Below are 24,783 nucleotides of genomic sequence, written 5' to 3' on the forward strand. Positions count from 1 at the left end.
CGAAACCAGGGCATGTGCCCTGACCTGGAATTGAGCCATCAACCTTTTGGTGCATGGGACAGTACCCAACCGAGCCACACCCACCAGGGCTCTTTTTATACTTTTCTATCATGAATTGTTTCTTATAGTAAGGAAGATACTGCTTTAAAAATCAGGAAAACACAAAAGTTTTATAAGGTTAAAATAAGGCACCAAATGGATCATTTAAAAAATTTTATATTAATGCCTAATTCTTTCTGCGTAAATAGTGTAATACAAAATTTTTTGTGGCTTTCCAAAACAATTATTTTCTATTGAATTTACAAATAGGGAGCTTTGTACTAATGCAAAGTCAGTATTACAAGAAACACAAAACAGTAAGTACCCCTCAGTTAAACTTGCTTATGAATGTGAGATTAAGCACAAACGATGCATTCCCTGACGGAGGATGCTACACACTGTACTCAGGCCAGCCTCTCCCACACTCCACCACACATCTTAGCGTCCAGGGGGTCCTGGTCCAGAATTCCCTTCTAACCTTGAACAAGCAGCAGCAGGCCTTGCTGGGAGCGCTTAGAGCCATTCCTCCTCCCGGCTTCATTCCGTCTCCAGCAGCTCTTACCTTTTCTCTCCAGCAAACTATACAGGTATCTCATCCCTTCTGCAGTTTTCAAAGGGAAGCACTCCTGTCTGGCTATAAGAAGGAGAAAAAGATAAGGTATTCCCTTCACTATGAAGAAACTCCCAGAATGCTTTTTAATTCTTTGTGCACAACGTTTCCCTTCATTAACAGCCTACGTTCCTCAACTCTTGACCTTTCAGATGATCTTACCTCATAATCAGTCCAAAACACTATGTTTGTTTCAATTTTTGCCCTTACAGTACTATTAACAATATAAATATCCTATATATATATATATATATATATGAATCAATCAAGAACTCAACAGTTTTTAACAACAGTACGAAAAAGAATAAACAATCACACTTTACAGGAGGCCTCAGGAAACTGTTAATATTCTTAATAAATTATTTCTTTGAAGCAAATCTCAAACTTCTTGTTTATCAATCAGCATTTTCATTGAAAAAGGACTGGGTTGGACACTGTATTTCAGTCATAATGTTGAAAAACCATTCTAATATGTGTCAGTTGTTCACCCAAACATTCATCCACATTATATTACCCAGATCGCTTATGATTGAACTTTTAAAAGAAGTGTTTTAAGCAGAAACTCCCCAGATGTTAATGTACTCTGTTGCTCTACGGACAATCTTCACAGTAAAAACTACCCTTAAAGTAACCTATCAGTTTACTTTACAAATTAATACAACACAATCTAAATGCACCATAGATTTATATTTGTTAATCGTGATATCAGAACATTTAAACATTTCAAACTACATAAAAATATGACAAACAATATAAAATAGAAAGAAGTTTGTTGACAACTTACTTCCAAAACATCGCTATTTCTTATTTTGCATTAGCAACAAGATAGCTTACATAGCTCTCCAGGAAACATGTAGTGTTTTTAGTGGAGTGTTATCAACAAAAACCAGCACAGTCCCACACAATAATGTCTCCGATTTATTATCTTTTCCACAGTACAAATTTCTCACAAACCATAAATCCTTTGCGGTTATTCAAAGTCTGTAAACAAATGTCTGAATCCCCACATCCCCCCACCTCAGTTTAAGTTTGTGAATGTTTTAAGTCCTCTGATCGAGTTTGAACTCTTCTGCTTGCGTAAGGAATAAAGAGCCTTCTCTCTTTAAATTATGTATATTTTATCATACAGCCTGCAATGCAGTAAATCACAGTGAAAGCCCTGGGAAAAACAAAACAACATGATCTTTACAGCAGGACTCAAAACTTTATAATATTAAATGCATTTATAGAAGCTTCCCATAATAAAAGCATGGGTTTTCATTTCCAGAAATCAAGTCAATTAGAAACCCTAGGTTCTACTTAAAAACCCATTTGATCTAAAAGTGAAAACAGTCCCCTATCCAGTCATTTTATAAACTTTATACAGTTTCACTTGCAGAGATTTCTTTTTTCCAGTCTGGAAAACAGTAGTGCAATTAGTTTTAATTCTTGTAAGTTATTTAGTCCAGGATGTAAATAGCTCTGTGGAAAGATAAGAAGATGCTCTGGTAAACAAGAAATTTTTGCAAGCCCATGCTGGCTTACCAGTCCATTAAAGCTCGTAAGTCCATAGTGGCTTACAATAAATGTTGTATATACATCACTAACAAAGCAGAAATAAATAGGCAGAAATGACTGTAAACTGTCTCATCTCTTAATAATTTTTCAGAAATAACTGGCTTGATGAATTGATTATATAGTCATTTAAATAAGCAGACAGTAGACAGTTGCCCTTAAGGACATTCCACTATGGCATCCAGTCTGGAAAGCCCCAATGGAGTTACATTCCTAAAATTAAAACAAACAAAAAAAAGGGGGGGGTGGCGAGAGATAAAAGTTTAAAGATGCCACTTGAATGGAATTCCATCAAGTCAGCCAGTTCACTTGGATTTCTTCTTAAAAAGGTTTTTGAGTTTTGATGGCTTTTTGCTCTTCTCTCCATTATGACAGAGGTCATGTGGGATGCTGCTTATCCTGGCAACATTCGGGGCTTCCTGCACTGGTTTACTGTTGTTGCCACCTGAGGAACAGGATGTGTGGCGAGCTTTAGGCACCGGGATGCCACTAGAAAGCTGGTTCATGCTACAGGATTTCTCCAAGATGCCGTTGTACACTTTGCTTGCAGGACTGAAGATCATGCTCTTCGTTTCTGTCAGCCCTACACAATCAGGTGAACCCCGGGAGAGATCTGCAGTTATGGGCGAGTCTCCTCTGGACGAATCCTCTAAAGAAAGCTCATCTTTTGATATCTTTCGCGGAGACAATGTTTGGTACATCTCAAGGCTTGAAGGAGGAGACTGCTTCCTTCCAATGGAAGAATTTAAGGAGTCACATTCTGAAGCTGTGTCTGGTACTTCCCTGGATAAGACAGAGGTAAAGGTAAAATTTTAAATCAATACTGAGTCCCAGCAGACATTCTAACTATAACAACTCCTGTCATTTCAGCTATCAGAATGTAAATGGGGGAGCCCCAGCCGTTTGGCTCAGTGGATAGAGCATCTGCCTGGAGACTGAAGGGTCCTGGGTTCGATTCTGGTCAAGGGCACATGCCTCAGTTGTGGGCTCAATACCCAGTAGGGGGTGTGCAGGAGGCAGCCAGTCAATGATTCTCATCATTGATATTTCAATCTCTCCCTCCCTCTCCCTATCTCTCTGATATCAATAAAAATATATTTTTAAAAAATATAAATGGGGGAAATGCTAAAAATTATACACATTTCAACAAACTTTGAAAATTACTAATTTAAATAATATAACTTAAACTTAATGTTTAATTATTAATATAAACTATAATAATGCAATCTATCAATCTAAGAAAAATAACATTATACCTTCTTTGTTAAGAGAAATGAAAATGTTTAAAGTTTACAGACTTTTCTTAACATTTCAACTACTTATGTGCTATTTCAATGAATATTTTTCTTCCTAAATCATATAGTTGCCACGATATATTTGAAAAGATTAATCTTAGTCACTGCTTCTCCCTTTACTTAATATTTAGTCATTAAGTTGATGAAATATAGCTTCCTGGAGAAGGAAAAAGAAATATACTAAGAAATATATAAATTCTTCCAAGTTTAAAAAATAAAAAGGAAACTGAAGTACATTAGGGTGGGCAAATGAATGGGAGGTGGAAGCCAATGATGTAATCCGATGTGGAAGTGTACATTCAGTAAAATCTCAAAGGTTTATTCCAATGTGATTCTCCCCCGCCCCTCACTTCTCTACAGTGGAAACGAGAAATAAAGAGGAATGGAAAAATAAAGTTCACAACCCTAAAGCCAACATATAGTAAGTGCTACCAGCCATTCCTTCACATTATACCTGGAATCCCACCTCTTACTCCCACTGCTGCCATCCCGCTTCCTGAACCACCGTGGAGTCATCTCAATCACTGCAATAGCATCCTAACTAATTAAGCTCTCCCTGCTTTCGTTCTGTTCCTCACTCTGAGTTACTTCTCCACACAGCCTTTTAGGTGGTTTTTTTAAAGACTCAACCAGACCCATCATTCCCGTGCTCATTCCCGTCCAGTGCTTCCTCTCATACTCAGGCTAAAACCCAAAGTCCTTGTCCAAGTCACAAAGGCCTGTCTGAGCATGCCCACGGCAGTCTCTGAGGCTGCACACTCTCCCATTCTGCCTCATTCCACCACAGCCTCTCCTTGGCCCTCCCATAGGCCAATCCTTGGTTCCCAAAGGACATTAGCACTATCTGGTTCCTCAGCCTCCCATTCTCTTCCCCTCCAACTCTACATGGCTTCCCCTTCTCCATGTCATTCAGGTTGTGATACCACCCCTAGCCACTCTATCTAAAACAGCATTCTTTTTCCTTCTCTCTGTCTCTGTTTAGCATCCCAGAACTTATCACTACCAAAAGTGATATTTTACATTAACATATTCATAGTCAGTTTCCCCAGGAGAAAGGAAACTTAATGAGGACAAGTAGTCTTATTAACTTCTGTATTCTCTGCACTGGAATAGTGGCAAGATTACAGTGGTTATTCAATAGCATGTAATGAATGGATGGGAGGGAGGGAGGGAGGATCCTGAAGAATAGGGGTCATGTCTTATTCTAGTTTTTGTACATACCATGCCTGACATATTGTTCACTCTATGAAAAATGATTAAGATATTTCAAAGTACAGTCAAGGTAAACATAGCAGGCAAAAGAAATGAGGTGGGAGAAGGAAGAGAGCCAAAGACAGAATAGAAATGCAAGAACACATATTTTCATCATCTACCAGTTAGAACTAGGACAGGACCTTGTCTCACTTGTCTAGGCAGCTCAAGTTATTAGCAAGTGCATGGCACACAGCAGACTAAACTCGTATTTATAGAATGAATAGAACTGAATGAGCTCTCACCTTGGATGACCTATGATTACTATAATTATTTATGCTGATGTGTATTTTATTACTTTGATATGCATATTAAAATATCTATGTTAATGCCATATTTTAGATACATTAGCTTTCTGAATGTTTTTAGTCATTTCTATATACTTTACTCACACATGTGTGTGAAGATTGTCTTTATTGCACTACAAGCTCTCAGAAGGTACAAGATCCCATGGGCAAAAAAAGACTTAAAAATGCTTCCAGATAATGCAGTTTCATGTACTGCATAACTTTCCAATGCTTTTACAATCTGATAATGGGCAGTGCTAACAGAGGTAAGGCAGTCAGGAAAAAATGACTCAAAAATCTATCTTTGGTGGGGACTTTTCTGCTAGGTTTCTTTTGGAGATGTCCATTAATTGAACAGCATATATGATTGTTCTTGAAGCTACTCAGCTGCTTTAGTTACTATTTTATTAATTTACTTTCTATTTTGCTACACGGTTTGGCTACTCTGTGTGAATTTCTAAGGTAGGTTAAAAATATTTCAAAAACTAGTCCCAAAGGTCTAAATTAGGGATGGGGAACCTTTTTTCTGCCAAGGGCCATTTGGGTATTTATACTATCATTTGTGGGCCATACAAAATTATCAACTTAAAAATTAGCTTGCTAAATTTGGTCAGACATTTAATTAACACCCCTAATGACTTGGCAGGATCAGATCAAATGATTTCTTGAGCCTTATGGCCTGCGGGCTGGATGTTCCCCAGCCCTGGACTAAGTCATGTGTGAAAAGAGCACTGATCCACGTTAGGAACACTGTCCCAGTCCTGCCAGTAGTTAGCTGTACAATCTTGGGCCAGTCATTTAATTTAAACAGGTTTCAATTTTCCTGTACAGCTAAGAGAATTTGATTACTCTCTAACAATACTTCCATTTCTAACATTCTAATTCCAAAATAAATAATCTAAAGTGTTGCACCTTCTGCTAACTATTCAGATCTGGAGAGTAGGTATAGTGTACCTTAAAATTTCCCATCTTTTCTAGAGCACATTCTTTGGAAATGTTGAATTTAATTATGTGTACCATTTATATTATTTTTCTACTTCTTTTTCCCCCTCCAGTTGAATTCATGTAAGTTTAATGCATGTGTAACAAGACAACTCAAGGTGAAGTTTAAATGAGTGCATATGTGCATAATGCATCGGACATAAAAGATCAGTAAATAATAAATGTTATTATTTTGTAAGGGTTCTGGTGGCACAACACTGAAGAGACTGAAAACAGAGAGGAGGAAAAGTTTTCTGACTCTAAATTCTTCTCATATTGCTGAGCTAGCTATGCATTTTTGATGTTGCTATTTAAAATGAAACTGAAAACTTCCATCAACTCAAAAAATTCTACTGGAAAGCATAGGTCTGGAGTTTTTCTACTAATTTCCATAAGCCACACAAAAGGAGTTTTGTTAGTAAAGCCATCCTTCTGGTGACTATAGTTATATTGCAAAGATTATACAAAATAGCTAATTATAGAGTGCTAACCAAGCAAAGCTGCGTCAAATTCTCCAATTGTAATGATAATATAAAACATGGACTGTCTTCTTAAAAATATGCTATAGTGATTAGTTGCTAATCATAAAATTTACTTCCACTAGTAGATGAGACAATCATACATGAAAATAATTATTTGATGATGACATCGACTAAAGAATCCCATGACAGGGAGCTACACGGGATCTTGGAGACCATCCAACCCATTTCATCTGGTTTTGTTTCTCATACGAGGGCAGTAAGACTTTGGGGCTATATGGCTATTAAGTAGCAAAATCAGAAACTGACTCCGTTTTTCTGTCTAACCACAGGCTTCCAAGAAGGACAATGGTTTAGAAAGAGAGATCCTCCATAACCACAGGCCTCATGGAGCACTGGGGTCCCTCAGCTGGACTAGCATACCCTGCCACTACTCTTTTTTGTAGAAAGAAATTGGTATGAATACAAATTCCTTCTTTCAGTTCCCCACACTTTCTTAAACCTCTGGCATCTGATACTTGTTTACTATCAAGTGCTAGCACATAACAGTAAATCATTAAGTGACAACAAATATTTTAAAAACTCAGTCATATTCAATGTTTCTTTGTGCTCAAGTATATTTAAACTCATGCTTTTATACTTTACATATAAAATAGTTAATAAGTTTATGTTTAGAGACTTGAGTTACCTGAGTGATATGAGTTCTAAAAGCTGTACCTCAAAATATCTTATGTCTGTATAGTGGTCCCCAAATTCCCAGCCCTAGTACACAGACATCTTCTCCCAGTCAGTTATTTTGTTGTTGTTGCTTTTGTTAATCCTCACCCAAGAATATTTTTCCCATTGACTTTTAGAGAGAGAGGGCGGGAGGGCAGGAGACGTCGATGTGAGAAAGACACATAGATTGGTTGCCTCCCGCACACACCCCGACTCGGGCTGGGGGATCAAAACAGCCACACAAGTATGTGCCCTTGACCAGGAATGGAACCTGGGACTCCAGTGTGTGGGCCGACACTCTAACCACTGAGCACACTGACCAGGGCTCCCAGTTAGTTATTCAATCAAACACTAACATAGGAGGGATTTTGCAGATGTAATTAAGGGCATAAACCAGTCGACCTTAATATAGAGAGATTATTATCCAGGTGAGCCTTTTCAATTTGGGTCTAGAGATCAGAGAGAGAGGCAGTCAGAGATTCAAAGCAAAGGAAGGATTTGACCAAAGGGAAACTCTGTTGCTGGCTTTGAAGATGGAGGCCACATGGAGAAAGGAACATCGGGCAGCTTCTAGGAACTGAGAGCAGCCCCTGCACAGGAACCGGACCTCAATGCTATAACCCCCAGGAACTGAATTCTTCCATAACCAACTGAGCTTTGAAGAGGCCCCAGAGCTGCAGATGAGAGCGGAGCTCAGTCAATCCCTTGATTTTACCCTTGTCAGATCCTGGGCAGAAAGCCCGGCCACACCAAGCTTGAACTTCGGCATACGGAACTGAGAGCTAAAAACTGGGTGCTGTTTGACATCACTAAGTTGTGTACATTCTTGTGCAGCAATGGAGAACTGGTAAGACACATCAGTCCTACCCACCCCACTCCCACCTCCCACACAGCAGCCAACATATACTTAGTTTATTCACTGCCAATACCATTGCTTCTCAGCAGAGAAGTAAATGGCCTCCTCCTCCTCTTCACTCCTATAAAGAGCAGGGCAACTTGACACTGAGAGGATATCTGGATCAGGGGAGGCCAATGAGTGCTGGGTGTGCTGGGGATGGTGGGCGTGCCGCGGGTGTGGCGGGTGCGGAGCATGGGCAGGGAGCTGAGCTCGCTGGGTCTGTGGTGAGGATGGCACGATGCTGCGACGAGAGCGACACAAGCTACTGCTTCTGGCTAACGACCCAGCAGGTTTAGCCATGGTCCCTGAAAACCAAACATAAATTTTAAAAAAGCTCATAAAACCCAGTGCTCCTTTGTACACGCTATAAATATTCACAAAAGAGAACTGATGTTACTAAGATGTAATCTTTTACTCTACCTTACTGAAATAAGTGACTGAACCGTTATTACCATCCTCCATCACCTTTACTGCTCCTCAGGAAAGAAATAAAAAATAAAATCTAACAAAAATGAAATCAAGTCTAAAAATAAACAGAAATGAACATAAACAAATTAGGTTTTAATATTAAATTTCACATTACTAACCAAAAAGATTTTAAAATTTACCCAACATAACAAATCCTTAAATTCAGAAAATCAATATAGCATATTTACAAGGAATTTGTACTTGGTTACAAAATAAATTTCAACATTAAAAGAAGGAAATTATTAGTAAAATATAAGTTGGATTTTTCAATGGTTTGATCCTTGGTTGGGGGTGCATGTGGGAGGCAACTGGTCCATGTGATGTTTCTCTCTCACATTGATATTTCTCTCTCTCTCAAAAAAAAAAAAAGTCTATTAAAAAAAAACCCTAGCTGATTTGGTTCAATGGATAGAGCATCAGCCTGTAAACTGAAGGGTCTCGGGTTCAATTCCGGTCAGGGACACATACCTCAGTTGCAGACTTGATCCCTGGCCCTGTTGGGGCATGTGCGGGAGAAACCAATTGATGTGTCTTTCTCACATCAATGTTCCTCTCTCTTCCTCTTCCTCTCCCCCTATCATTTCCACTCTCTCTAATAATCAATAGAAAAAATATCTTCACTTGAAGATTTAAAAAAAAGGTATTGCTCACAAATATACAATATTTTCAAAAAAATTTTTTGTTAATTATGTTGCCATGTCTTTTGCCTGAAAAAAAAAATATATGAATCCCTGTATTAAAGTTATATACACTTGGAGTTGAGGGTCTTTCTTCCTTGTTGCCTGAAGAGGACTGGATGGGGCTATAGACAGTAATAACACTATATAATCACAGTATTAAAAAGCAGGCACTTTGACCTTTCAACAAGCATTCCTTTACATAATGTGAATATTTTACAACATGTTCAGGCTATTATTAATTTGCAGTGAAGGCAGATATCCACCCCACCTGTGATTTATAAGAAAGCATCCAAGTTCATTATATAGAAATTACTGAGATAATTTTCATTCTATTATCAATAATTAGATAAGAGAAGCACAGCGATTTAATATGACCCTCTATTGCAAACTGTTTTTCCTTATGCCAGAGAAGGTAAATTTTGTTTTGTAATAAGGGATTTCCCCTGCCACCAACAACCAGAAATAATAAGCCATATATGGACTTCTGGTTCTAGCAATATGGCAGTCAAAGATTACCTGACCAGCATTTCCCAACTCTCAACAATGCACTTTAAATACCCTCAAACACTTCAATATGATGAATAAAATACAACAATAGTTCTAAATGCAAACTTGCAAGGAAGAAAAAAAAAATCAGATGCCAAAACAGAGAGGATAAAAGAAAGAACTACTAGATCTGTGAGTGACGGTGGCACTACTGTGGAGTCACAGTAATTCACGGGTTTGGGTTATAATTTGGGGATATGAAAGACACCTTGAACCGACATGAAGTAAGGAATAGGAATTGTGAGTGTTTTGGATAAAAGCTGGGGTCTAGATGGGCTACATTCCTCACTGAAAGCATATGTTTTAAAAAAAAATCTCTTTAAAATAGCTCAGTAAAAAACTACAGACAGAAGAAGGCAACAGTTAAAGTGGTTCTTAGAGAAAAATTTGTAGCCATAAAATCATACATTAAGGAAAAAAGGAGAACTAAAAATTCATAAGCTAGGTGTCTAAATAATAAAACAAACAAAAAAATAAATTCCAATAAAGAAAATAAAAGAGCAGAAATAAATGGAGAATATCAACAAAAAAACAGTTCTTTGAGGAATGAAAGAGTGAGTGAAATAAAATAGTCATATTATGCCAGATTAAGCAAGGATAGGAAAATGAAAGGATTTTTAAATATAAGTGAAAATTTTTAAACCATGTAAAATAGTATGGACAACTTTAAGCCAACGAATTTTAAAACTCGGGTAAAACAAACAATATATTAGAATCACATAACTTAAAAGTAGGCTTTTACCCATTATAAGAATCTAAATCAATAGTTTGAAAAAAAAAATTGCCCCCTTTCCTCCTGCCAAAAATCCTTAAAGAACAAATAATCTGTATTTTATACTATCAGAGTATGGAATAAAAATTCAAAACATTTATTGGGTATTATTATGGGTTAGGATCTGTTCTAAGCGTTTTACAGGTATTATTATTATTTAAATGACAAAATAATTACACAAGGTGGGTTACATTTTATAGAGACTCCGAAGGAGTGCTTCCTACAAGGCTACACAAATAAAAAATAATGGATGTTTTATTCAAAACAAAATACTGGACATTAACCTATAAGGTGAGGGGGTGTGATACATATTAATGGTGGTGTAAACGTTCAAATCTATGCAATCTTGTTCCAGAGCCCACATTCTTTTAATATTTACTGATTTGACAGAGAGAAAGAGAGAGAGAGAGAGAGAGACATTGATTTGTTGTTTCATTTATTTCTTATATGTGCCCTGACCAGGGATCGAACCCACAACCTTGGTGTGTCAGGATGATGCTCTAAGCAACAGCTACCCAGCCAGGATCAGAGCCCACATTCTTAACCACTACATTTTACTACCTCTATTTAAGAGTAGGAAAGAATGGGATGGAAAAATAGGCATATTCCTTGACTTACTTTGTGATGCTAGTTTTACTAGTAACCTTGATATGAAAATCAAACAGAGTGTTTGGAAGGAAAATTATTGGCTAAACTAATGTATGATTAAAGATATAAAAACCCTAAATAAAATAATATAGCAAACCAAATCCAATTTATCATAAGTCATAATGTACTGTTTGCATAATAAATTAGATTTGGTTTGTCACAATGTACTGTTTTTATAATAAATTGGATTTGTATACTATATTATTTTATTTAGAGTTTTTACAGATTTAATTAAGTAGATTAAAATTACAAATAAAAAAATAAAGTGATCACCTCAAAATATGCAGATGATGTTGGTAAAATTTAATATCCTTGATTTAAAAGAAAAATCATTATTAGCAAAATAGGAATAAAAATTAAATTTCTTAATTCAAAAGCACTCTACCAAAAATGTAGAGAGAAAAATATCACACTTCATGATGAAATATTATTGGGAGCATTCTTTTTACAGTCAGAAATGGTAACCACTACTACCTGCAATCACCACTTTATGGGAGGCTTCAGCGGTTCTCAACCTGTGGGTCGCGACCCCTTTGGGGGTCGAACAACCCTTTCACAGGGGTCACCTAATACCATCGGAAAACATATATAATTACATATTGTTTTTTGTGATTAATCACTATGCTTTAATTATGTTCAATTTGTAACAATGAAATTGGGGGTCACCACAACATGAAGAACTGTATTAAAGGGTCATGGCATTAGAAAGGTTGAGAACCACTGCTTTAGACTGAATAACAAGGGGGAAAAATCAAAAGGATTGGGAAGAAAACAGCAACTCATTATTATTGTCTATACAAAAAAATCCAAAAGGCCCTTAGAAGAGAATTCAATTTTTCTGTATACAAGATCAGTATACCCAAATCAACAGCACTTCCCTAAATATCAGCACAAGTTATCATACCTAGAAATTAACCTTGCAAACAAAATATATGCAAGAACTACACAGAGAAAATTGTAAATTTTACTTAAAGATATAAAAGTAGGTCTCAAATGAAATTTATGAATAATATTTGTTCCCAAGTAAATTCAAAGAAATTCCAGTAAAAGCCCAATGGAATTTCATAAGCTGATCCTAAAATGACCCAGAGTAGCAACTGAAGCTGAATAATAAATGAAGGCTTTGAAGTACCAAACCTCAATACTTACTATGAAGCTATAAGTAGCAACTAAGGCAGAATGGGACCAATGAAAGAAAACAGAGAATCTAGAAGCATTTATGTGTCTATGGCAGGGGTGGGCAAACTTTTTGACTCGAGGGCCACAATGGGTTCTTAAACTCGACAGGAGGGCCGGAAGAAAAGCATGGATGGAGTGTTTGTGTGAACTAATATAAATTCAAAGTAAACATCATTGCATAAAAGGGTACGGTCTTTTTTTTCAATAGTTTTATTCATTTCAAACAGGCCGGATCCGGCCCGCGGGCCGTAGTTTGCCCACGGCTGGTCTATGGAAAGAAGTGGTATCAAAAATCAGTGGATAGAGGAGAAATGAGGCTGGGACAACTGTTTATCTATACAATGATGTATTCTGTTCACAATATGAACAAAAATAACTTCTAGATAGATTAAAAGACTAAGGGATTAAAGCAAAACTTAAAAACTTTTAGGACAGCTAACAAAACTACCAGCTTCTAAAAAAGACATAAAAAGCAAAAATCATAAATTTGTCATTAATATATTTTTAAACTCTTCTGATTAAAAAAGAAAATAAATAACATAGCACAATAAAAAAGCAAAGGTAAATCCTAGGAGAAGATGTCTTCAACCCTCAAATAACCAGGCAACATTTAAAAAAATTCTTCCAGATCAGTAAGAAATCCTGGAGAAAATTCCATAGCAGGAACAAAGAACTCAGATAGGAAGGAATCTGAACAAATGTCAATAAATGATATGGTACTCGATCTCAATAGTCATCAAGGAAATAAAATTTTTAATAACAGTAAGGTATCATATAACATCCATTCAAGTTATAAACCAAATTATACCATTCCAAATATTGTAAGGATATAAGAAGACAGGCTCTCATATATAGTGGTTGTGAAAACTGATAGAACCACTTTGAGAGCAACTTGGCAATGACTAGTAAGCAGTGTCTTCACCACAACTCAGCAATCTATTTCTAGGTGTTCACCCAGAGAAGCCCTCAGAGCTACGACATGGGGATGAAGATAAAGATGCTCATTGTAGTAGTATTTTACAAGGGGGGGGGGAGGGAGAAAGAACCTATCTCAGTAGAAAAAGGGATAAACTGTGGTTTATTATTACAATAAATAAATAAATACACTGTGGTTAACTTATATTCAACAGTTACAGTAAATTTAACTATATGTAAATAGGGAAAATTTATATAACAGTTTTGAGCAAAAAGAGTTAAAAACTATACCAATATATACAGTTTGATAACATTTATGTAAATTTTAAAATAAGTAACTATTGTTTACGGATATACCTGCATGTAATAAAAGTACAATAGGCTTTAGAATGTAAACAACTTTAGAAGAGTGGGAAAGGGAGGCGATCTGGTTTAGCTGTAGCTGTAATGGTTTATTTTGATAAAGAGATGAGTAAAGCAAAATGTTAATATTTGTTTACCTTTGTAGTAGGTGAGCATATTGTTTTTAGGAGTATCTGAAAGGCTTTATAATAACACATGTTAAATAAATTGCTACTGCATTCCCACTGTGAATGTTTAGCAGTACTATAAAAGTACCAACAGGAAAACAAACAATCATCTGCTCCTACCCACACAGGGCTAACCTTTGATAGTATCTTCTCTGTCTTTTTTCCTTACAAATAATTAAACACAGACAATATTATGCTATGTATGTATAGTTTTACAACCTTACTTTGCTCTTAACATGCCACAGGAATGTTTCCTTGTCATTATTTCACACTTATACAGCTTACATACCCAGAGTACAAATTTAAAACTGCTCAGGAGGGTGTATAATTATGAGCCTTTATTCTACCTTAGACCCTCATCCTACTGCCAGGAGTTCCTTATTTATCAGGTCTAGAAATTATGCTTTTGTAACTAAGCAGAGTGAAGTATTACTGTTGTGCCACTGGGTGGAGGCAAAGCTCTCCAAGTATAATTTTTGGTATGAGTTATTTTTCAAAGATAATAAATTTGATCACAGCATTTTTAAACATCATATTAACTTCAAAATCAACTTGTATTTTTTTCATATTTAAAAGTTCAAATTTCTACATCACAATCACTGAAAAGTTAAGATAATTATTCACATTTAATGCTAAGTGTTTTAATGCATATATGAATATCTTTTCCCTCAAAAAAAAAGTACTTTAAAAAATCTAGTTACTTTAGGGAATACATCTTCATGCACACTTCTGATGGTGCACAATTATGCATTCTAAGGAGGGACTGCAACATTAAAAAAAAAACTTTAGTTTTCAAACTGCATCATATACCTATGAATCAGTGTTACATTTGTTAAGCTTAGGGCATATAATTCAAATAAACACAATATTCAAAGAGCAGAGCTGGCCCAGATCTAGATATAACTTTGCAACATCACTCCCTTGCAGCAGAGGGCCAGTGAAATGAGTGAGGTCACACATTCAGTACTCATTACATTCACAATCTGTCCTCTCTTCCATCCTCTTGTAAGATTTAGTGCCTCCCCAATCTATTTGCATTATCTGCCTGCTGGTTTCATTTTTCCAACCTTGGAATGAAAACCACAGACATGAACATAAACACAAAATCACTATTTATTTGAAAATTTACGAGATTTCTTTCATAAAATTGTTTTAAAAATTAGAACCCTTTCTAAATCATAACTTCAGAAAAGCTGTAATTGTCTTCAATCAATAATTAACTTCTGCTCTCTATTCCTTGGACTCCTGTTCTATCTACACTGTTTTCATAAAGATCAGAAAGATTGGGAAAAATGAAGCCGGTAGGCAATAATAAGGAATGATTTCTAAATCATAAAATACACCATCTTAAATTCAACCCCTTCTAACATTACCCCAAAGCCCTACATGAACTTTGCAAAAAGTCCAAATACTTATTAATAAATTCTTCAATTTGTTAATAAAATCTAAAATATTTAAATTTCACTTTCCTGCCAAAATGTATTCTTTACCATGTAAAAATTTTCAAAGAATTAACAAAGGAATTGTACACTTTCTAGCAACAAAAAAATCTACAAAATTTTCTAAACATAGACAAAAACACAGTTTAATTTTATATAAAGGTAAATTGATTCAGCACTTTATGAGTCAATACTCTTTCAGTAAAAGCACAGAATTGGAAAAGCAAAACAAAATATTAAAAAAACATGCCTACTGAGAATGTCAACTCAATTTAAAAAAATCACAGGCTGGCTGAAAGTCACACAGTTGTTTAGTTAGTGGCACAGCTAGGACTGGAACACAGGATTAGAGCTTGCCTAAATTTTACTTTGTACTATAGATTACACTGCTTTCTGAAAGAATGTTTTTCCTCAAAGCTCAGCCCTTCATTCATAAAAGTGATTTAGCATGTATGATGTCTCACACACACATACACACACACACACACCTACCTCAGACATTATTCTGAAACAGTAAGCACAAATTAACAACAAAAAGAGAAAACAAAGAATGTATAAGATGTTTTATCACAGCCTTCAAAGTAAATGCTCCATAAACAGCGTGGTGTAAAGTTACTTTAAAGCTATCCCAATTCTCTTTTGAACTTATCACTTACCAGGAAACTGTGACACTATGGGAGGTGTATCTTCATCTAAGTCGTCAACTCCTCCAGCGATTGGATAGGGTGGAATGGAGACTCTGGGCATCACTACCCAGCTGTGGTCTGAATAAAGGGAAGAGGTCAGGCTGGGGAGCCCCGAGTTATGGGCTATCTGGAAGCCACAGATCTTCTCAATCTGTTGCCAGCGAAATAGTCGTTCTCGTAAACAAGTTGTCAGCTCGGAGAGAGCTTTCCTGGAAAAGACAACATAGGAATTATTTGTTATTTCAAATAGTCCTTAATATGGCACTGAAAAAAGACAACTACATGAATAGAACATGGCAATTAGCTAATTTCAAGAAGAAATTACACACTCTTAGAATTAGTATGAATTATGTGATTATACATGATCAAATTAAAATATAAAGTGTCCATGAATTACATATTTCAGCACAGTGAAAATAAACAGCTAAAATAACATTCTTACTTTGCTTCCAGAATTTTGTGGTCTACCTCATCTAGGGAGGAGCTGTGTGCGACATGCAGAGTCCCGAAGACTGTGCTTCTCTTCTTTTTAATTTTCTCTGCCTAGAAACCAAAGGAGAGAAAAATAAGGCTAGTTTGGGGGAAAACATACATATAGTAATGAAGTTTATTTTGTTTTAAAAATATTAATCATAAAACCAGTGAAAAATTATTAGTCAATAATATATAGCCCTATTTTCCAAAAAAGAAAATAGATGAGGGAAAAAACAAACATGCTTTCCCAACTTAAACAATATGATTAAAAACTCTGTTCTGGAGAATTTGTCTCTTATTTCTGTGATTCAGAAAGACCTGAATTTTCTATTAAAACTAACAAATAATATTATATCCTACTACAATAGAGGTGTTAGTGAGTGAACTGAACTCTTTTTTGTGTGTGTGCTACATATCAGATTAATACTAATCGTATTTCACACAATTTAATAGAGTCAGACATTAATTTCTAGTAACTACTGACCTGAATCAGATATGAAGCAGCAACCTAGAGGAGAAAAGCTCCGTATAAAACATTTATAATGATAATAGGGATGATTTTTAAATGACACTAAGGTCATTCTGAAAGGTATACACCTCTTTAAAGAAAGCAATTCTACTTTATAGCCTATGATTATGAGAGTCAGTTAATGCAATAAGTTCCAGTTCAAGAAAAGAATCTGCAATAATAAAAATGTATTCATATCTTTGTATTCAACTGGTTAATCCTTCTAGAAATTTAATAAGTTTTGAAATATAATGGAGTACCTCATCCTTAGCAATAGCTAATTGCATTTCAGCATTCTGTCTTTTAATATTGTAGTACTGTACTTCTACTTCATGTGTCAACTGAAGCCATTTTTGAAGTGCATCTGGAACAGACCAGCTGCTTCTGAGTTCAAATTCTTTTTCAGCCTTTTTTAAAGCCATTCGAACCTGGATGGGAGGGGGAAGAAGAGAAAGGAAGAAAAGAGAAAAATTTCTTTTCTTAAGATATTCAAATTAAAAAATTTTTTAAAGAAATTAGGATATTTTAGTACGCAAATTAAGAAAAAAAGCCATTTTAATTATGCTCTTTGTAAAAAACATTTTAAATCACAAAGTCTAAAACAATATATTTCTGACATTAAAACTTAAGCTGAAGTTTTAAGTGCATCGTAAATTCACTATGCAAAGTGGTAAAGCCAGAGGATAGAGGGGACCTACATAGACCTTAAGCTGCAATATTTAGTTTTTATATTTTATTATAACTAGAGTCACTAAGAGTGAAAAAAATAAATCTAGGGCATATAAAAACTAAAACTTACCACACTCTTCTCACAATGCATTATTTATGAAGTAGGATATGAATAAGTGTCCTATTCTATTACCCCTTCTAACGTTACCCCAAAGCCCTACTATACACTCCGTAACTACACACTCACTGTTCTGGAGAATTTTTACCTCTGCTATTTAACCCACTGCTCCTAATATACCAGGAAGTAGATAAATTGTAAATTTCGAGAAAGTTGATTCTGACTGAGAGTCCATCTGATTTTCCATGAGAAACCACGCACAGCCTTCAGTGCCCAAGCCTTTCTCCCAGCTACCCTTGAAGGGAGTCAATGCTTAGTGTGGGACATGGTATTACATGCTAAGGAAAACACTCTTAAGGAAAGTGTCACAAAGAAAAGGACACAGAAGGAAGAGACAACCCATTCTAGGAATGATTCACTTAAACTAGCAGAGTTCAAGCTAAAGATATGTAAAGACACATGATGAAATTTATGGAATTACATATGCTTAAGTCCTTCACACAGAGTAAGGAGTGAGCTATGGAGAATCCTGCTTCTGAACACCATAACTGAAAATTAATTTTCCTCAGGCTAAGTAAGGTAACTAAAACTCTACTCCTAAACCAACATGCAGGAGAATGTTTGACCTAAAAACCTAACGTATTTAAATAAACTTTATCATTTGCCAGATTAAACTAAGAGTACTATACACAAACTTTTGATGAAGAAACAGAATGGCTGTCAGATACTGTAAGAAAAAAATATGCAGAAAGTATTATTTTTAAGTCTACAATTTAAGAACAAAACTTCACAATGGACACTAAGTAGATAAATCAAAAAACAAATATTAAAAGCAAGGATAAGATCGCTGAAAACAAATCCTAAGCAACATTTGCCTGACACAATTCACTGTGCAATGTGCTTGGGACAATACTGTGTTTAATAAGAAGCTTGGCTAAACTGTGTGGCGTCCTGCTAATCTCTCAGGAAGAGAGAATGTGCGCTCAGGCCCTGTGATGTACAGGTCTACATAATACCACCAAGTGAAGGGCTGCAGGCCCTTCTTCTGACAAGATTTTAAAGCTAAATTTTCTTCTGTAGTTTTCACTGCCAAAGAAGTATACAGAGAATCTGAACAAATTTCACTGAAGTTTTTCTCTTTAATCATTAAAATTTTCCTTAATGTTATATCTACAAATTTATTTCTCCTAAAATAATTCAATGAACATATTTAACACAGAATTGATATATTTCTAGTATAAATTAAGGCTAAACAATGTTTTGATTGACTGTCAAATATGTCTCAAATTTTTAAAAATCCTTACCTTCTAATAATAGCAACTATTTAAACTATTTTTCTGCTAATTCATAAGTTTATCATTTGACCTAAATTCCAACCCTTAGTTTGAATTACATTGTTATTTATAGGGGGATGGATCTAAAATTAATTAATAGCTTTCACAAATGATGAATTATTAAGTTGTTTAAAAATATAATAATTATTAACATAGTTTTTTGTGTAAAACAGCAATAAGTAAAAACATGGTATTAGAAAGAAACAGCCGAAAACCTGGCTTCTACATGCAACTTTATTCATTATTACCTCTCTGACCTTCAGCAAATTCTTTACTTTCTGAGGATGACTGTCTCATGTAGAGTAGGGGTACCATGGATTGTCCTGACTTAAGCTTCTTTAGACTTTAAGAAAAAAATTACGTATGTGAAAAGAATTTACACAAAATATAAAGTGGTACTATTATTTACCCAAAAGTTTTTGTTTTAGGGTAAAGAACACTATATAAAATATGTACCAGATTCTCTTGCTTTCTAATTTTGAGAAGTTGATTTATCCCCAAGACAAAATACAGTAATGCTTCCAACTATGTGGAAATGTGGATTATATAATAATGTACTGAAATTAATTTCCCAGTTAAACTTACTCTATAAACAAAGCCTTTAATAACATTAAAGGAAAACATGGACTCTGGAATATGACATGCAGTATCTAGCCTTTGCCACTTAATCTTGCCACTGTGTGTCCTAAGGTAAGTTATTTAACCTAAATTTAACCTAAGTTATTTAACCTACGGACCTCTTTACATATCTCATCTGTAAATGAGGGTAATCTCTATGTTTTGTGAACATTAAAATTCAGCAATGGACCATTTGTAATATACATAAAACACAAACACTCATAAAATTATTTCTTATTTCTATAATCATATTGGATAGAGACCTTTTTAAATACCCATTTCTCTCCTTTAAACTTACTTCTTACTGACTCAGGATCTCATTAGGATTCTTACTTTGTACTGAGACATCATACCATGGTAATCTTAAGGTCTCCATGCCAAAAACCTCAGATGAGAATGTTAGTGATTCTTGGACATTCTTTTATATTTTCTTCTCCCTTACTATGAAATAGTCACCTATAAAATACTGCTATCAATTTATATCTCCATAGTGTAGAGAATTCCCACTACTATTTTCTGATTTGTACTTTTTTATATGCAAAGTTCAAGAAAACATCTAATAAGCTTTTAATTTAGTACTGGGAACAAACCAAGAGAAGTTTCAGTGGGAACAGGCAGGGAGTTCTCACAAAGGTAAAGGGCAAAGGATCTAAGTCTTGAACACTATAATTTTAGCGAGGCATTTTTTGTTGTTGTTAATCCCCTATTCTTTACTATGTTCTATATAGAAGTGTTTTTTGTTGTTTTTGTTTTTTGTTTTTTTCAGGTAAACAGAGCCTGACGGCAAATATGTCTAGAACCCAACTTAAAAGAACAAACTTTTTCCAGGGAAAAGATAAAAATAACACAGATGTCTGGGGTATACGGAAAGAATAGTTAGCAGTTAATAAAAGAGATGGCTGACTGCAGTCAGTCAAAAATCACAAACTCAAAAGAAATAGTAACTTCACTTTGAACATTTTCTCAGGAGTTGAAATTGAAACTCATTCATCACATAATTTCTATTTCTTATTTAGCACCTGACTGAGAAGGCAACAATTACAGAAAGCAAAGTGGAAGGCAGAACACCTAGGTTCTTGGCCCTGGTTTACAACTAAGTCACTCTCTAATCTTGAGAAAGTTTTCTCCTCCTCATTTTGTTCCTCAGTTTATTTACCAATAATACAAGGGTCACAGTCAAAAAAGGAGATGAGGCCATGGAAGCAGAGGTTGCAGTGCTTTGAAGATGAAGGAAGGTGCCAAGAGCCAAGAAATGCAGGCGGCCCCTAGACACTGGAAAAGCAAGGAAACAGATACTCTCCTAGGGCCTCAAGAAGGAATGCAAGCCAACAGACCAATTTTAAACTCTGAGAACTGTAAGACAATAAAGATGTGTTGTGTTAAAGCCACTAAGTTTGTGTTAATATTTTATAGAAGAAATAAAAACCAAATATATCTGCCTATAATTAAATTCTTACAGAACCACTGCCCACAAGACTACCCAATGCCTGAATGCCTATTATCCACCTTGAGTAAATTCATAGTGGAAGCAAATATTGGAAAGGACATCCTTTAGACCAGCGGTCGCCAATCTTTTTCAGACCTCACAGACCACCAGTGGTCCGCGGACCACCGGTTGGCAACTGCTGCTTTAGAATCTAAAGTTTAGACAACCTCACAATTGTTAACAGATTATATTCTAAAGCCATTTAATAGGACTCAAATGATGCTTAATAGAGATTCTTTACCTTTGCAGAGAAGTTTAACATTAGACATACTTTACTAGGTTACAGTTGAAAATGGAAACATATTACAGATGTTAAATTAAATAAACGCATTACATTTACTCAAGACAATTGACATGGCCTGGGATGAGATTTCATGAATGAGAGAACATGATGGCAACTTTATCTTTTAGTTACTACTTTGTTATTTTGCTAAAAGGACTTTGATCAATGCAAACAATATGAACAAGTGAGTCTTTGATTAACTGAAGAGTATACAATTGAACTAAATGTACGAGATTGAACAAAAACAAAAAACTCAGAATGACAATACAAATATTCTAACAAATACTTTTTAAAAAAATGTAAATACCTGTTCCAATTCCTGTTCTGCATATTGACGTCTACTCAATTCACTTTCAGCTCCCTCCCTCAGCTCCTTCAGCCGACAAGCCTCCTCCTTCGCGAAATTGATTTCATCCATCATTTTGCGCTCTAGGTTTTGCTTTTCTACAGCAACATTTCTGTTTTCTTCCTGTGCCTTCTCAAGTCTTAAAGAGTAAAAAATGTAATTCCTCACAAAAGTTTCCAAAATTTCATTTTATTAAATAAAAAATAAATACATATCAAGCAGTATGATACATGCAATCAAAATTTGCATAATTTTCTATTAACCTTAAGTCTGGATAATAAAAACATCAGGTAGCCTATTATATACAGCTATTTTGGTTATCTTTTTAATAATATATATTTTTATTGATTTCAGAGAGGAAGGGAGAGGGAGAGATAGAAACATCAACAGTGAGAATCATTGATCAGCATGTGCCCTGACGGGGAATCGAACTGTGACCTCTGGTTCATAGGTCTATTAAGCCACAATGGCCAGACTATTTTGGTTATCTTGAGATCAAAATACAGGATAACAGAGAAATACTCTTTAGCAAAGAGACTTTTAGGAAATACATAATTATTTAAATCATGTCAAAAATATAATTTAACTTCACATATAAGTCCACCTATTAATGATTGATTTCCATTGGTCTCTACCCATTCATTCCCTAGAGCATGCCTTCATAATAAATCCATAATTATAAAAATATAATGATACTTTTGTATATATATATATATGAAATGAAATATACATTCCTGATGTATCAATCTAAATGTGTACATGCACATGCCCATATTACATTTTCACAAATTGTATTTTCCTACATAAATAAGAAAACTTATAGCTTGTTTAACTTACTCACCTCTCTTGTAAGTCCATTAGACTTTGCTCTGCAGTTTGCAGACTCTCTAAGTCTTTCATCATTTTTGCAACATGTTCTTTTGATGTTTTATTCTGTGTATAAGCAAACCAGCAACCTCCAACACCAATTACTATAGAAACTATGAGGATAAAATCCTTCATCCAGTTATGAGCAGGGCCTATGAAGAGAATTAAAGATGGTTAAATTAATCTTTGAGTGTAACAGAATCTCAATACACAGAGAGACGTTTTTAAAATTAGAAGGCATCTAAAATAAAACAAAAAAAGTCAAGATGACCCTCCCATATAAAAGCTCAACCTTTTAAAAAATCCTTTTCAAATAATCAATGTGTTTATTATAACTACCTGATATACTAGACCTACAGGAAACAGAGACAAACCAATATGGACGCTCCATGTCCCTGCTGGTACAGGAGGTAGTAACAAAAGTCCTGGAGTCCCTGAAAAACCTACAGCACCTCCCATCATGTACTGAGAATGGTCCTCTGGGTGAAGGAGTCATAAAGAATGTCAGCATTGCATTCCAACTCCTAGAGTCAAGTTAGGCAGCTGTGATGCTTTGATAAACAACCTGGAATGCTAATCATTCACCAAAAAAGCACCTTCCCCAAGCATATAGCCACGTAACTAATTAAGACTAATCAGTGATTCTCAACCAAAGGTGATATTTCCCCCCAGCAAACATTTAGACTTTTTCGGGGTCACAACTGGGAGAAGAGTGAAAGCGGCTGGGAGAGCTGTTACTGATGTCTAGTAGGTAGAAGCCAAGGATGTTGTTAAACATCCCACAATGCACAAGAAACTCATTCCCCACTCACTCCTCTTCTATAAAAAAATTACCTAGGAATTATCTAACCTGCAATGTGAATAATGCCAAGGTTAAGAAACCATGGGCTAAATGACCATAACAATATTATTTTAGATGGTTGCTTGCCAGAGATATCTGGGTTATTAGAAAGAATAGGATCACCTTCCCTATCGAGCCAGGCAAGACAGTAACCCCAACATTGTTTTAAGTAAGGAGTAAGGAGCCAGGGCCTACCGTCTTCAGTGATATAAAACATAGAAATCACTAGTCAAATAATGTCCTAGTTTATTAGGAACTTTATTAGAGTTGTCAATACACATTAATTTTCAGGGGGCTCTCTGGAGGAAGACACAATGATAACACAATAAAATGTATGCGTGAATAGTTCCTGTGCTTACAAGTATAGGGTTCGTATATGTTTGCACAGTGCGATGAATAGCATGCTCTATGCCAGACACCCTCAGGGTCATGTGTTTCCAGAGTGCATGCCCTCGCCCACAGTGAAAGAGATGCACTACCCAAGGCTAAAGTCTCAAAGGATTTATTTCTATTTCTGCCTCAGACTGAGAGGTTCCACTCAGGCTCTAGTTCAATTATGAGCCTTTTTCAGGCTGAAATATAATCACCAGAAATAACAATAAATAGATGGGCAAGTTTCCAAACTGTACTATGTACCACAAACTAGAAAAGATTTCAGGGAAAACTCCTTTAAAATGTATCTCTCTTCATTTGACAATGCTGGGTTTGTATAAATCTAACATGGGTGTTCCAACTACAGGCTCATTCATTCAAATAATAATTTTAAGACAAACAATAAAAAGATGTAGCTTAATTAGTTTATTAAAATATTTATTTTCAACATTCTCTGAGACTAATTTGGTTCCTTTTCAAATAACAATATAATACTGTCTTGGCTTAGAGAGTGGTTTGTTCCTGAATTAATAAAATATAAATATTTCTGACCAAGTTTTTAATAGAGATAAATTCTGGAATTTAATTCCTATTTTCACCAATCATCCACATGAAAAAATTAGGAAGAATCGCACAGAAGACAACCCCCAGGAGACCCAGCAGAAAATTTAGACAAGGAAAAGGTTGGAAAGGGCATCATCTCCATGGAATGCTTGGCATTTCAGTAGTGTTCTATTTCCTAGGGTTTGTAATTTCCAACAGTGCATTTCCACCAACCCTCACAAAGGGAAGTTCCAGCTGTTTCACCAGCTGCTCTTTTAGCCTGAGCCAAAAAAGGACCTCCAGTAAAATCATGGAATCCATCCAACCGCTTCAGCAACTCTTTTTTAGCA

General features: G+C 35.4%; 1 protein-coding gene across 1 annotated transcript in view; it reads right to left on the minus strand.

Annotated features, from left to right (window-relative positions):
• Positions 1–1,321: 1,321 nt before the first annotated feature.
• The window catches only part of STIM2 (stromal interaction molecule 2), a 107,515-nt gene continuing 84,053 nt past the window's right edge, over positions 1,322–24,783 (minus strand). The window contains exons 7-13 of the mRNA XM_015568684.1: positions 22,652–22,829; positions 21,772–21,949; positions 17,217–17,384; positions 16,417–16,517; positions 15,945–16,183; positions 8,143–8,416; positions 1,322–2,986 (exon numbers count right to left, since the gene is read on the minus strand). Coding sequence (XP_015424170.1) covers positions 2,509–2,986; positions 8,143–8,416; positions 15,945–16,183; positions 16,417–16,517; positions 17,217–17,384; positions 21,772–21,949; positions 22,652–22,829 — 1,616 coding nt within the window. The 3' untranslated portion in view covers positions 1,322–2,508. The remainder of the gene's footprint in view (positions 2,987–8,142; positions 8,417–15,944; positions 16,184–16,416; positions 16,518–17,216; positions 17,385–21,771; positions 21,950–22,651; positions 22,830–24,783) is intronic.

This window comes from Myotis davidii, unplaced genomic scaffold (assembly GCF_000327345.1).
Source record: "Myotis davidii unplaced genomic scaffold, ASM32734v1 scaffold743, whole genome shotgun sequence".
Lineage (NCBI taxonomy): Eukaryota > Metazoa > Chordata > Mammalia > Chiroptera > Vespertilionidae > Myotis > Myotis davidii.